Source organism: Capricornis sumatraensis, chromosome 20 (assembly GCF_032405125.1).
Source record: "Capricornis sumatraensis isolate serow.1 chromosome 20, serow.2, whole genome shotgun sequence".
In the NCBI taxonomy this organism is placed as follows: domain Eukaryota; kingdom Metazoa; phylum Chordata; class Mammalia; order Artiodactyla; family Bovidae; genus Capricornis; species Capricornis sumatraensis.
This window is the reverse complement of record NC_091088.1, coordinates 62,439,036-62,454,676: the sequence shown is the minus strand read 5'-3', so window position 1 is coordinate 62,454,676 and position 15,641 is coordinate 62,439,036. Positions and strand designations below refer to the sequence as shown.

At 42.5% G+C, this 15,641-nt stretch overlaps 1 protein-coding gene across 1 annotated transcript in view; it reads right to left on the bottom strand.

Moving 5' to 3' along the window:
• Positions 1 to 4,362: 4,362 nt before the first annotated feature.
• The window catches only part of LOC138096869 (zinc finger protein 723-like), a 40,914-nt gene continuing 29,635 nt past the window's right edge, over positions 4,363 to 15,641 (bottom strand). The window contains 4 exon segments of the mRNA XM_068993121.1: positions 4,363 to 5,507; positions 5,510 to 5,953; positions 9,295 to 9,390; positions 10,865 to 10,991. Coding sequence (XP_068849222.1) covers positions 4,363 to 5,507; positions 5,510 to 5,953; positions 9,295 to 9,390; positions 10,865 to 10,991 — 1,812 coding nt within the window.

Sequence of the window (15,641 nt, the reverse complement as noted above, 5' to 3'; positions counted from 1 at the left end):
TGTCCATCACAACAGTTTAACACAAATTATTTCACGGTCCTGAAAGTTCTCTAGATTTAGGATATTCAGAGTCCCTCCTTTGAAACCCATGGCAACCACAGACCTTTTTAATCACTTCTATATTTCCTACTAGATTCCCAGGTGATTGAGTGGGAAGAACTTTCTACCTGCCGATGCAGGATATCCAGGTGATGCAGGTTTGATCCTTGGATCAGGAAGATCCCCTGGAGGAAGAAATGGAAACCCACTCCAGTATCCTTTCCTGGGAAATCTATGGACAGAGGAGCCTGGCAGGCTACAGCCCCTGGGCTCACAAAGATTCAGACACCACTGAGCACATATGAACATTTACCTACACCAAAGTGTCATATTGTAAAATTCCTACTTTCTGTAGCATTTTGAATGGGCTTCTTTCACTTCGTAAAAATGCATGGAATGATTGTCCATGTATTTTATGCCTTGAAAGCTTAACGTCCAAAAGCTTAAGAACGACCTCTGCGCCTATATTCCTGCTCAGTAAATAAGTTCATCAACACCATTTTTTTAGATTCCATATATATCTGTTAAGACAACATTTGCACAAATATAGAGAACAGATGTGTGGACACTGCAGGAGAAGAAGAGGGGGAAAAACTGAAGAGCCTCCCTGACACACATACACCACTGTGGCTGAAATGCTGGAGAAGACTCTTGCGAGGCCCTTGGACTGCACAGAGATCCATGCAGCCCATCCTAAGGGAGATCAGTCCTGGGTGTTCATTGGAAGGACTGATGCTGAAGCTGAAACTCCAGTATTTTGGCCACCTCATGCGAAAAGCTGACTCATTTGAAAAGCCCCTGATGCTGGGAATGATTGAAGTGGGGAGGAGAAGGGGAGAGAGAGGATGAGATGGTTGGATGGCATCACCAACTCAGTGGACATGAGTTTGAGTAAACTCTGAGAGTTGGTGATGGACGGAGGGCCTGGCCTGCTGCAGTCCATGGGGTCGCAAAGACTTGGACGTGACTGAGCAAGTGAACTGAACTGAACTGATGGTTAAAACAGGGAGCTAGTGGGAAGCTGCTGGATAGCACGGGGAGCTCAGCTTGGTGCTCTGTGCTGACCAGAGGGGTGAAATGGAGATCACGGGAGGGAGGTTCAAGAGGGAGCAGATTCATGTATACTTATGGCTGATTGACGATGTCGTACAGCAGAAACTAACACAACATTGTAAAGCAATTATATTCCAATACAAATTATACATGCATCTCAAAAGGAAACAAAGCTAAACAGACGGGTCACCCAGTGGTGGAGAATCCATCTGACAGTGCAGGGGACACGGGCTTGATCCCTGGTCCAGGAATACTCCACATGCTTTGGGGCAACTAAGCCTGTGCGCCACAACTGCTGAGCCTGGGTGGGGCAACTTGCTGTTTTCGACGGGCAAGAGGCAAATGAAAGATGCTCACCAGTGCTAAACAATAGAAATGCAAAACAAAGCTACAATGATGCATCACCTCATGCCAGTCAGAATAACAATTAGCAAAGAGCCCACTAATAATATCATAAAGATGCTTGGAGATCAGTGAACCTCCTACATGGCTGGAGGGAATGCAAACTGGAGCAGTCACTGGGGGAGCACAGTGTGGAAGTTCCTTAAAAAATGTAACCTCCTGACATTTAAGGAAATGAATTCCATGAAAAATAGACAAAACAGATTAACTGACAAATTGACAAGTTTTGCAGTCTTTAGCCAATCATCTGCAAGTCTAAAATGCCCAGTTTTGCTCTAGCATTTCTATATTCTCTAAGTTAAATGTGTACGAACACACATACACTCACATATTCCTTCTTGGTTTTCTCACTGCTAACGTGTATACCTTCAGATATTTATATGTTGTATCCAATGTGTGTTATATAAATTATATGATGTATATATCTTCAGATATTTATATATTGCATTCAAAGTATGCCAAGGCCATGAGAAAACAGTTCCTTTAAGCCTAGACAAGAAACTTGTGCTAAGAATTATACAGGGGAAGATTTTATAAATCTTGGTTCAGAACTTTCCCATCATGGCTTTTAATTATGCTTTTTGTGACTTTGTTAAATTTACATTTGCCTAAATGAGCCCCTGAAAAGTTTTAGCTAACAGAAGAACAAAGGACAATTGAAGCAGGTGGGTTTATGACTCTAGGTCCTGAGAGAATTCACAGGAAGCCTTGAGGGCCCCTGAGGAAGGTCAAGGCTAGAACCAGGCAGAGAAAGCTCCAGTACTTGGGGTTCAGGCCTTTCTAAGGGGCCCTGGGTGAAGTGCTGTGGGCTCCCCAGGCTGAGTGTGGATCGGTCCATTCAAACCAGAGGAGTAGGAATATGGTGAGCTCTGAGGGTGTCATTGAAGGGGGGCCTGTGAAGTAGACCCTGGGGTTCGGCAAGACTGCAGGTCTCCAGGAAGGGGGTCATCTAGTGGAGGTGCTCACAGGACTGGCTGCTGTGAGTTCAAGGACCTGCAGGCTGCCTGCTGTTGTCACGCGTGTATGTTCCTCGATTCTTTTTCTCATCACAACAAAGATTTGAATTGACGGACCTTAAAGCCCCCTCAGCGTGTCACAGCTCTCAGGTCTTGGATAGACCATGTTATAGCTCTCTGGTCTCGAATGGACCATGTTATAGCTCTTAGACAAATCAGTGTTACAGCTCAGTGTTACAGCTTTATTTTATTTATAAGATAGCAGGAAAGTCTGTCTTCAAGGCGTGAGGGCACATCTATCTAAAGACTCGAGAAGAAGAGCGCTCCAGCGCACGGGAGAGAGAGAGACAGCTGGCTCTGGCTCCTCTATTTATATGTTTATCTCTCCCTGGGCCTGTCCTATGTAAACTGGGCCAGCCAGGAGTGTTGTTTGTTTTACCTGAGGTGCTCACTCCGGTCCTCAGACCTTCTTTTGTGTCATTTTCGCGGGCTTTTCCCTTCCTTGTCTTGGAGCCACCACCATCTTGGATTCCTTTTCCCTGTTCTACCTACCTAACACTGCCTAGACAGACGCTGAGGCAGCAACAGCACGGAGCAGTCAGGGAAGCTCTCAGCAGTACTCTGTATGATCCTTCTTATTCGAACCATCACAATGTCCGAGTAGTTTCAAAATGGGACAGGAGATACAACATAGAAATGGTGGGAAATATATGAATTATGAGAGTTTAACACGAGTGAGGAACTAATTTCTACAGATGCCATCCCCCTGTGCTACAAATAGTTTCTTATAACGTTATCTTTCCTGCAACCTTAAACAGGTGGGAGAGGTTAATGCTGGTGGTGAGTTCACCCATCCTTCATTCCACATCAACTGTAACACTAAAAAACCATTCACTTTTATTAATGAACATACATTAATTTTACACAGAGGGAATAAAAGTTTTTACAACTGTTGTTTGATCCTTGATTAAAATACAGATTACAAGCCTCTAAAAACTTTCCGGATTCTCTGATGAAATGATCAGTGAATGTGATTTATGTGGTTTACAAAATGGAGGCTAATGTAGTAAACATGGATGGACATTAATTATATTAATATGACTTTTCCAGAAAGAGTTTTCTATACTTACATCAGGTAGAAGAGAAGGTGTCCTTACTTCAAGCCTGCCAGGTAATATGCATGATTTCTCAATGTTGATGTTATAAAAAGACTTTTGATTTTAATGAACAATCCTTGGTTTATGGTTAAAAACAATTGACATAATTATTGAAAACTTAGAGCAAACTTCCATCTTACTTTGAATTATTTCCTGAACACTTACATCATGGTGACAACACAGATGTTTGACATCAGTGACAAATACCTCCATTTAGAGGTTTAGTGTGCATATAACATTACTGTGTTCTTAATCTTGTAAATTGGAGAGTAAATATAAATGATTCTCACCTAATATAGAAGGGCTTCTCTTACAATTGAAGTAACAACATCAAAAACAGATGTTCATATATACAGTAGAAACAAATCACAGCAGAGTTACTTGAGAGTTGAATGACATGCGTTTTGGATCCTTAATGATCTCAAATAACATTAATATAAACAAGGATACATGACTAATAATTATACCTCTGTGAATATCCACCCCTTCATCTTGTGATCCATACTAACATATCAACTTAGTACATGTTTTAAATATGGAATACTTGCTACAGTGTTTCTGTTTAGAGTAATTCAACAAAAGCGGTATGAATGAAATGCTTTCTAGTATGAATTCTCTGGCACTGATTTACCTTTGATGTTGGATTAAACACTTGTCTACATTTTTGTATTTCATTCATGTATCTTTCCAAAGTAAACACTTGTTGCTTCAAAAGTGTATATTTAGGACCAACCTTTTTCATCACTGATTCATTTCTAGGGTTTCTCTGCAGGATGAGTTCTCTGATGTCGAGAAAGACCTGAACTCTGGGGAAAGGCTTTGCCACAGTCTGTACGTTTATCAAGTCTCTCCCCAGTATGGATTCATTGATGTCCAGTAAGATGTGAACAATGGATAAAGGCTTTGCCACATTTTTTGCATTTGTATGGTTTCTCCCCAGTATGAGTTCGCTGATGTACAGTAAGACTCAGATGCCAGTTAAAGGATTTGCCACATTCTGTACATGTATAAGGTCTCTCCCCAGTATGGATTCGCTGATGTTCAGTTAAAGTTGAACTCTGCTTAAAAGCCTTGCCACATGCTGTACATTTATAAGGTCTCTCCCCAGTATGAATCTGCTGATGTTGAGTAACACGTGAACAACAGATAAAGGCGTAGCCACATTCTGTACACTTGTATGGTTTCTCCCCAGCATAGATTCGCTGATGTTCGGTTAAATATAAACTCTGATTAAAGGCTTTGCCACATGCTGTACATTTGAAACGTCTCCTTCCTGTATGAATTTTCCTATGTCTACTTAGATTTGGTGAGTTACTAAAGACTTTTCCACGTGTATTACACTTGTAATATTTCTGCTTAATCTGAATATTCTGCTGTTGAATAACTTTTGAAGACTGGTTAAAAACTTTACCATAATCATAACAATTAGAAGTCTTCTCTCCAATATCAATACTCTTATACGTATTAATAGTAAGATTTGAGCTTTGATAAAATATATTCTTATATCTATTATGTTTAGAATTGTTGTCTGAAAATTGATGTCCCTGTTGTTTCATGAGATATGAGTCTTGGTCAGCATTATGCCCAGTTTCATTGCATGAAGAGCTTCTCATTCCATCATGTATACTCGTGTAATTATTGGGGGTAGAGCTCCTGCTTAAGGCATTACTCATTTTGTTACACTTGTAAAGTTGTTCCACACTAATTATACCTCCATATGTATTGAACAACAATGGTTGAATAAGGTCTCTCCCATTATTATCAACATTACAGATTTTGGAACAAGGAGAAAATAGTTGTTGGTTGAAGAACAATAAACCCTTGTTAAAGGATCCCTCAATTTGATTATATTGGGAACTTTCCCCCTCATTTTTAAGTTTCTGGTTTCCAGACATGTTTGATGTATATTTAATAGACATCTATGCTCAGAGTTGTTTGAATGAGTATTTGCAGTAGAGACTAGATGACTTTCCAGATTTTCCACATTTCCCTTCAGAGAACGTGTAGGTTACAAGAGATAATATGGGTCTTTGCTGACAAATAAACACTTATCTGCAGATGTTGATGACGGAAATTGGTCATCTGAAATTGGGTTCTTCCTATTTGATTCACATTCTTGATTTCTTTTGGCGGTAATGTTTACATTATGGGAAACTGTACTAATATGGTTTTGTTCATCATAACATGCTCTCTGCTCTTTATATGCCCTCATATATTCCCAGTCTTTGGTTAAATGTAAATTTCCAAGGTGAAATCTTTCATATATTCCTAGCTTTGCTGTTGGGAATAAATCTTCTAAGCCTGGCTTTTGGGTCCTCAAACCCTGGGTGTCGTGAGAAGACACAGCTGAAAGATACCAAATAATAAGTTATTCTACTTACTTTTCTCGGGGCATATATTTTACAATTTACATAACATTGGCATACGCTGGCTAGATTCAGCCTCAAACCGAGATAGAAGGAGTCAAGATGGCAGAGGATTTGGAAGACGTGAAGTTCATCTCTCTCCACAAAACCATCAGGAGTACATCTTGAAGTGGAAAAATTCTCACAGAGCCCTGCGGAACACGGGCAGAGGAACTTGGACACCTGAAACGACAAGAAAGATTCCTGCTGAGCCAGGTAGGACAAAAGAATGAGGGAGGAAAAGAAGCGGGATGGGACCCGCAAAACCCTGGGGGGATCTGAAGAGAGGAGAGGTCTCCACATCCAGGGAAGCCCCTCACTGCGGGGAGCCCAGCTGGGACAGAAGGAGAGACTCATTCTCTGTGGGAAGAGAACACGGCAACCAGTGCGCAGGACAGATGAGACCTGTACACAGGCTGCTGACCCCAGCCTTGCCCACCCAGCCTGAGAGGGTGTCCACCGCTGCAGACAAGGGCTGGGTGCTGGAATGTGGGGTTTGGAGAGCAGATCCAGGCAGAGGACTGCGGTTGGCTGTGAGGAGACACCCTGAGGCAACAGGAGGGAGGGAGGAGCTCTGCAAACAGGATGCTTGTGGAGGAAGCCTGAACCACCAGAGATGCAGAGCAGTGTTGTTGAGTGATGCCCAAAGGGAAGAACCCCATTTCAGCCTCCCTGCCCTGTGCCTGTCCCTGCCTGTCCAGATACTAGAAATGGCTCCCACCTAGGTGGCTGATCTCAGGACCCCCACAGATGCTTCCTCCTCCCCAGCCCCCTCCCCACCAGGGTAGACCCATGGGCTCCAGGGGCACCTTCAGACCACACGCCTGTGGGTGGTCCCAAAGTATAGATGGCACTGAAACCACAGCTAGGCCCCAGGCCCTGCCACTAAGAAAGAAAAGCTGAGATCTCTCCTTGCAGCTGTACAAACCATGGTGTTACACCCCACAACTGGCTTTGTAAACTCAGCCCCGAAAGAACATCTGGATGGAAACGAGGCTCTGGCAGTCAAGATCAGTCTGGCTTTAGCAACTGTAGACTTTATAGGCATGCACATGAGGCGGTTGGGCCAGGTCACAGTCTAAATTGCCCCCATAGCACTGCAGGGGGTCCAGCTCCACAATGAATGTACACCTGCGACATGACTACAATGGATCTATGCTGGTGACCTGGTGAAAACATCATCTGAGAGATACCAGGATCAAGTGCCATCGTGCCCATGGTTCAGGTGGGGCCAAGATCAGTGCCAACACAGGGTCACATGAGAGCTCGCACAATACATGAAAGATGACCCACAGAGCATGCCCCGAGGTGCACATCCCCAGAGGAGCAATCCTCAGTGGCTTCTCTCCCAGTGGGTGTGCTCCAGTCCCACTAGATCAGAAGCACCACAGATCAGCTAAGCTAAGCACAGCTAAGACACAGATCTGGGGACTCTACTCCACTAATCAGGGAGCAGACCCCACCCCTGACAGGGCAGTGACAGCCACAGAGGAGAGACAAAGATCCCCTCAATATTCAGGCAGGCTCTGCTCACAATAATAACAATCCACTCCCTATCAAGGGGATACGGGCATAAGTCTCTGGACCACCTCACCCACCAGGGGGCAGACACCAGAGCAAGAGGAACTAGGACCTGCAGCCTGCAGAACAGAGACCACAAACACAGAACACTGGACGAAATGAGATGACAAAGGAGTACGGTGTTGAGGAGAAGTCAACATAGAAACCTACAGGAACAACTAAATGACGAGCAGTTGGGCAATGTAGTGATTCATTTTACCTCGAAGTAATCAAATTTACAAACAAAACATTTTCACAAATACTGCTGCCGCTGCTGCTTCTAAGTCGCTTCAGTCGTGTCTGACTCTGTGTGACCCCGGAGACCACAGCCCACCAGGATCCCCCATCCCTGGGATTCTCCAGGCAAGAACACTGGAGTGGGTTGCCATTTCCTTCTCCACAAATACTAATGCCTACTAATTATTTAACCCACTTCTTACCACTCATGTTGTTATCTGAGCATGTTTCAATAGAATCTAAAATCGTAAATGATATTGACCTAGAACTAATCAGATATAGATGACATAAGCGATCAAGTCCTGGGATGTTTCATAACAAACAAGTTAGATTTAATACGATAAGAGTTCTTAAGAAATAAAATAAGAAGTGAGACTTGAAAAATATGGTGAGAGCATAGGGAACTCTACTCAATGCTCTGTGGTCACCTAAACAGGAAGGAAATCTAATCAAGAAGGGAAATATGTATATGTATCACTTATTCTTTTTTTTAATTTTTATTTTTACTTTATTTTGCTTTACAATACTGTATTGGTTTTGCGATACATTGACATGAATCAGCCACGGGTGTACATGAGTTCCCAATTCTGAACCCCCCTCCCACCTCCCACCCTGTATCATCTCTCTGGATCATCCCGATGCCACTTATTCTTTCTGTACAGCAAAACTAACAACATTGTAAAATAGCATTATTGGAACAGAAAATTTTCTTTTTAAAGATTTCTTTATATAATCTATAAGCTTAATAGTGAAGAACAATCAGAAAAAAACACTGTGGGAAATGTCCTAAATTCCCACGTCAGTAATTTATTTAAAAACTCTATGAGTAAAATATATTAAAGTATTTTAGCATTAAGGCATTTGGGTAAATATACTTAACACATTTAATGTCTGTTCATATAAAAAAAAGAGAATTTTAAAGTAAAGTTCAGGTTTGCATTTTCTCATTTTAGTGGAAATGTATTATGCAGTGAAGAAAGAATTTGAGTATGAAGTTTATAAGGTCATATGTGTAGTTTCTAGTGAGTTGGAAATTATAGGGTAGAAAACAAAAAATATTTGTCCTCAGTATTCCTAGAAGTGTGGCAATTTGTTCACAACTCCACCCACACTCTTCTGACTCGGGACAGAATCAGAACTTTTAAAAGGGCTTAATATAGTTACTCAGAAATATGAACAGATTTTCTAAAACCTCCCCAAAATGGAAGAGCTATCAGGTCATGCAGGTTGTCCCAGGCCAGACAAGTATTTTGGTTCTCACCGTGAATGTGAAAATTAACCACTGGAGAAAAATACATAAACGATAAAAAAAATCAGGAATGGGTCAGGAGATGACCCTCTATGACAGTGACAGAAATAAACCCAGGCTAATCCAAAATCATTTCCACTGAAGCGGATCTTCCCAAACCACACGACAAAGTATGACTTCCTCCACGATGCCTGTCCCTCTCACCTGAGTTATCTGCTCCATCCAGAGACACATGCCTGGGTGTACGGCTGGCATCTCCATTCTCCGTATATCCCAGGGATCCTTCATTTGCTCAAGAAACATGACCAGGTCTGGCTGAGAGACCACAAGACCTGTTCATCAGAAAAAGGAATATGTGTCTTCACAGATATTCATCAACTCCCAACCCAATATGCGTTCAGGTGAGAGAGAAGTCAAGGAAGAAAGTTAAAATAGCCTTAAAAAGTGATTTTACCAAATAGTTTATTGGAAGCACCTTTAAAAGACAAATGCATCAAAATCAGGTTCTGATATTATGCTCAAGTACTACTAAGGCAAAAGCAAGTAGTAGAAATCCGGTTTGAAGAGGAGAGTGGCACTATTTTATACCACAGAACTTATAGAATTACCACTCACATAGAATGAAGGATATGCAGGTCAAGAAGCAATAGTTAGAACCGTACATGGAACAACTGACTGGTTCTGGATTGGGAAAGGAGTACATCAAGGCTGTATATTGCCACCCTGCTTATTTAGCTTATATGCAGAGTACATCATGAGAAATGCTGGGCTGGATGAAGCACAAGCTGGAATCAAGATTGCCGGAAGAAATATCGATACCTCAGATATGCAGATGACACCACCCCTATGGCAGAAAGCGAAGAAAAACTAAAGAGCCTTTTGATGAAAGTGGAAGAGGAGAGTGAAAAAGTTAGTTTAACTCAACATTCAGAAAACTAAGATCATGGCATCCAGTTCCATCATTTCACAGCAAGTAGATGGGGAAACAATGGAAACAGTGACAGACTTTATTTTGGGGGGCTCCAAAATCACTGCAGATTGTGACTGCAGCCATGAAATTAAAAGATGCTTGCCCCTTGGAAGAAAAGCTATGACAAACCTAGACAGCATATTAAAAAGCAGAGACATCACTTTGCTAACAAAGGTCCATTTAGTCAAAGCTATGGTTTTTCCAGTAGTCACATACGGATGTGATATTTGGAACACAGAGAAAGCTGAGCACCAAAGAATTGATGCCTTCGAACTGTGGTGCTGGAGAAGGCTCTTGAGAGTCCCTTGGTCAGCAAGGAGATCACACCAGTCAATCCTAAAGAAATCAACCCTGAATATTCATTGGAAGGACTGATGCTGAAGCTCCAATTATTTGGCCACCTGATGCGAAGAGCCAACTCATTGGAAAAGACCCTGATGCTGGGAAAGACTGAGGGCAGGAGGAGAAGGGGACGTCAGAGGATGAGATGACTGAATAGCGTTATTGACTCAATGGATATGAATTTGAGCACACTCTGGGAGTTAATGAAGGACAGGGAAACCTGGTTTGCTGCATTCCATGGGATGGCAAAGAGTTAGACATGACTTAGCGACTGAACAACAAGAAGGCAGATTACATCAAGGAAGAAGAAGGTTAGAGTTATAATGACCCATAATGAAGTCTTTCTTTCAAATGTCACAAATACCCTTTTCCCCCTAGAAAGTAGGGATCTGAACCTCTATTGGACAAAGCAGAAAATTCCAGGAGACATTCTAGAATGAATGAACCAAAACCCTGAAGGTACTTAAGGGATTCTGGAAGGCAGTTAACCTCACCCAAGGAGGCCAGGTTCCCGTAGTTCTCTAAGATCATGTCCCTGTACAATTCCCGCTGACGGAGGTCCAGGCACTCCCACTCCTCTTGGGTGAAGTCTTTGGCCACATCCTCGAATGTCAGCCATCCCTGAAATACGAAGGACATGAGCCATGTGGACATGGGAAGACTTCCTAGTGTGACCCAAGAGGAAACCAGCAAGAGAAATGGTTTTGATTTAGAATGTCTGGTGTTACACAAGAATATAATTTTGATACAGCTGTATTTTCCATTGTATTTCCAACCCAGGAAAAGAGAATGAGATATGATCCACAGACCACCATAGAAACTGTCCGGATATGGAAGAGAAATTATAAAACAGTCACATCAACACTGACTTATCTATTTTGGAGAGTTGTACTCGTGTGACACAGGATAAACTGTCTATCAAGGAAAGTATGTTAGTCACTCAGTCATGTCTGATTCTTTCTGACCCCATGGACTGTAGCACACCAGGCTTCTCTGTCCATGGGGTTTTTCAGGCAAGAATACTGGAGTGAGTTGCCATTTCCTTCTCTAGGGGAATCTTTCCCACCAAGGGATCAGACCCAGGTCTCCCACATTGCAGGCAGACTCTTCACCATCTGAGCCACCAGGGAAGGCCCCTATCAAGGAAACAGGACATATTTTTAAAAAGCATGCTCTGATCTAAGAGTTCTGGAGTGGGGCCAATGTGCCACATTTTTAACAAGCTTATTTTAACTAGTAATGTTGAAAATTCTGATGCATGAATGACCATTCTGAATAGCAAAGAGGTAGACTAGTAAGGTAAGAATTTATACTTAACTTTGAATTTTAAGTGTTTTACAAAATTGATGGGTCTGATAGAATAGTACCCATAGCAGCAATAATCCTTTAACTATTTACTATATACTATATGTCTTTCTAACAGTTTTTACAGAGTCTTGAATGCACCACATAAATAATATAAAATCTACAACACTGTTATTCCACCTTTTTGGAAATATTTTGTCAAACATTCATTAAATGACAGATCTTGAATTTTGCTTCAGTTTATGTGAACTAAAATTTAACTAGTAAAACACAAATACACAGAGAGAACACTAAAGAAAGTTTATGCAAGTTTTTATAGGGTCTTCCCTGGTAGTCCGAGCTCCCAAGTCAGGGGGCCAGCTTCAGTCCCTTGTTAGAGAACTAGATCCCACACACCACAGCTAAAGTTTGCCTGCTGCAACAAAGTCTCCCCCATGGCTCCAAGATTCTGCAGGCTACAACCAAGACACAATTCAGCCAAACACATAAATATGTGTATTTTTAAAAAAGAACTTTATATAACTAGGGAGAATACCAAAACAAGAAAAATTATAATTTTAACATTTTCATGCATACAGACATATATTAAAATGAGACTATATACTTATTAAGAGTGTTAAAGAAAAGCTAACAGTCAGAAAACTAAGATCACAGCATCCAGTCCCATCACTTCATGGCAAATAGATGGGGAAATAGTGGAAACAGTGGCTGACTTTATTTTGGGGGGCTCCAAAATCACTGCAGATGGTGATTGCAGCCATGAAATTAAAAAATACTTACTCCTTGGAAGGAAAGTTATGACCAACCTAGACAGCATATTAAAAAGCAGAGACATTACTTTGTCCACAAAGGTCCATCTAGTCAAGGCTATGGTTTTTCCAGTGGTCTTGTGTGGATGTGAGAGTTGGACTATAAAGAAAGCTGAGCACAGAAGAATTGATACTTTCGAACTGCGCTGTTGGAGAAGACTCTTGAGAGACCCTTGGACTGCAAGGAGATCCAACCAGTCCATCCTAAAGGAGATCAGTCCAGGGTGTTCATTGGAAGGACTGATGCTAAAGCTGAAATTCCAATATTTTGGCCATCTGATGCAAAAAGCTGACTCATTTGAAAAGACCCTGATGTTGGGAAAGATTGAAGGCAGGAGGAGAAGGGGTAGACAGAGGATGAGATGGTTGGATGGCATCAATGGACATGAGTTTGGGTAAACTCCAGGAGTTTGTGATGGACAGGGAGACCTGGCGTGCTGTGGTTCATGAGGCCGCAAAGAGTTGGACACGACTGAGCGACTGAACTGAAGTGATTCATGTCAATAAAATAAAGATCATTTTTAATGTGTGAAAATATATACATCTACTTGTGAATGATATTCTTTGTGTATTTTAAATACACTAGGGTGCAAACATATACAACGGTATAAGATAAATCGGAGCTCTTGGTTCTGAAACTTTAACTTCTTGACAAACTGTATCATTTTGTTGAGCTGTATCTTAGAAATTCAACACAGGTGAAAACAGATTAGCACCAATATGATTATTGCAAATATTTTGAAAAGAAAATGTGAATAAGAAGACCATGTGTGATATGAGCGTGGAGTGTACTGGAAACATCACGCCTGGGCTTCAGTGATGAAAATGCCCACTCCCCAAACCCAGTGTCTGTCATCAACAGAGTGAGCGTTCATTTTCCAAAGCAAAGAGAAATGAAAAAGACGTGGAATTTCTCCATTAACTGTGAGGGTTTTCACACATTCCACACTCCATTTTTCCACAGCCTTGTTTAAAGACAGAGGGGGAAAAAATGAACTTCCTAGCCTGATAATCTCAGAGAAATCACCAGAGCCAGTGGACAGCATCTGTCATGGTGTAAATGGATCACACGGAAGATGCACTATCAGAGCCTGGGCATTTAGGAAAAAATAAGGAAATTATAACTTGAACCTAACAAGCAGATATCAGTTTTATGCAAAATTCATTTTATATATACTTCCTCTGTTTTGTATCCTAACAGTGTGTTTAACTAGTAAGCCTTAGCATCACAGAGGACAGTGTCTCCTAGTTTTCTTTTCATTTCTGGGCATTTTCTGAAAAATTCTGAATCACTGACTTGATTCAATATATAAGGGCATTTTCTAACTCCTAAAGAGCTGAATTGTATACACGTGTGAACTCATCATGGCATTTCCCCTACTTCCCGAAGATCCCAACACTGAACCACGTCCCAGTGGGAATCTCGGATACCAGTGCCTCTCCGTGTTGATCTCTCACAAAGGGAATATGTTCACCAGCTGAAGGTCACTCATTCAGCTTCGGAATTCATCATGTTCTATAGAAAGCCAGGATACAGACAATGGAGAACAGGATCTGGGACACAAGGGAGAGGTGGTCTAAAGAGCCGGTCTTCACTATGATAAGAAGAAAAGGGAAAAATAAGAAGTGGATAACAAACACCCCAGGCAGAAAAATTAGAAGCAGAGAGCTAAAGGTTGGCAGATTCTCAGTCTAGGCATTTCAGGAGGAAAACCAGACACAGCCCCAGGCCCGAAACAGGACATGTACCTGAGAAGCTGCCATTTCCCCCTTTTCTTCCTCCTGCTCTGTCTTCTCTGGGGATGTTATGCAGCAAACACACCTCTGCATCTTGAGAAAATACCTCAAAGGCATCTGCAGAGCTCTTTAACCTGCAACTACTTCACCTACAGACAGAAGGACTTGAAAACCTGAAAAGACCCACCTCTCCTGTCCTGTCTCAGGAAAGATTCAGAAACAATCACCTCCTACCTGAAGACCAGCCTGTGAACTTATTTCTTGACTGTTCTCTCCTCAGAGAGAGCTCCTAACCCTCTGCTCACACAGATGATGTGAGCTGACTGCCTTCCCCAGTCCAAATCCAGCTAGACCAACCCTGCAGCCTCTCCTCAGACTGAAGCCAGGCCTCAGCTCTCACAGATGGACCAGGAGCCACATCCTTAACCCAGGCCTCCCCTTAGAGTCCCCTGGAGCACTTTCTACACACCACACTGATGCCCCCACAGGACCAAGAGAGAACTCTGTGGGGCGGGCACCAGGGAGGTCCTTTCCTAACACTGGTCACGTGACCCTGATGGGAAACAGATGGAAATCACTTGGCCAATCGTTCAGATTCTTTCTGAAACATTTCAGTGAATATGAACCCCTCGAGGTCAGGTCCCCACTCTAAGAAGTTATGAATCTGCAGGTCTGAGGTGAGGTCATTAAATATGTCTTTAGCAGGTTCTCTGTTCTGATGCTTCTTCCCCAAGACCCACACTCAGGAGCTCTGAGCTTCAGCCTTCTCACTCAGCACAGCTGAGACATCTCAGGAGGGGAGAGTTTACGGTGGGAAATTCTGAGGGAGGTCAGCCTAGAACCAAGCAGAGAAAGCTCCAGTACTTGGGGTTCAGGCCTTTCTAAGGGACCCTGGGTGAAGTGCTGAGGGCTCCCCAGGCTGAGCGTGGATGGGTCCACTCAAACCAGAGGAGCAGGATTCTGGTGAGCTCTGAGGGTGTCATTGAAGGGGGGCCTGTGAAGTAGACCCTGGGGTTCAGGAAGACTGCTGATCTCAAGGAAGGGGGTCGTCTAGTGGAGGTGCTCACAGGACTGGCTGGTGTGAGTTCAAGGACCTGCAAGCTGCCAGCTCCCCAGACAGATGCTGAGGCAGCAACAGCACGGGGCAGTCAGGGAAGCTCTCAACAGTACTCTGTATGATCCTTCTTATTAGAACCATCACAATGTCCCTGCAGTTACAGAGAGGGGGAAAAAGTACAATGGATAAATGATGGGAAATACATGATCAAATTATATGAGGCTAAAGGGCAGTAACAGATGTCATCCCACTGTGCTACCCAATAGTTCACTGTTATGCATTCTTCCCTGCAACCTCAAATAAGGTGGAGAGGTTAATGTCGGTGGTAGGTAAACACTTCATTCATTACACAGCAACTGCATC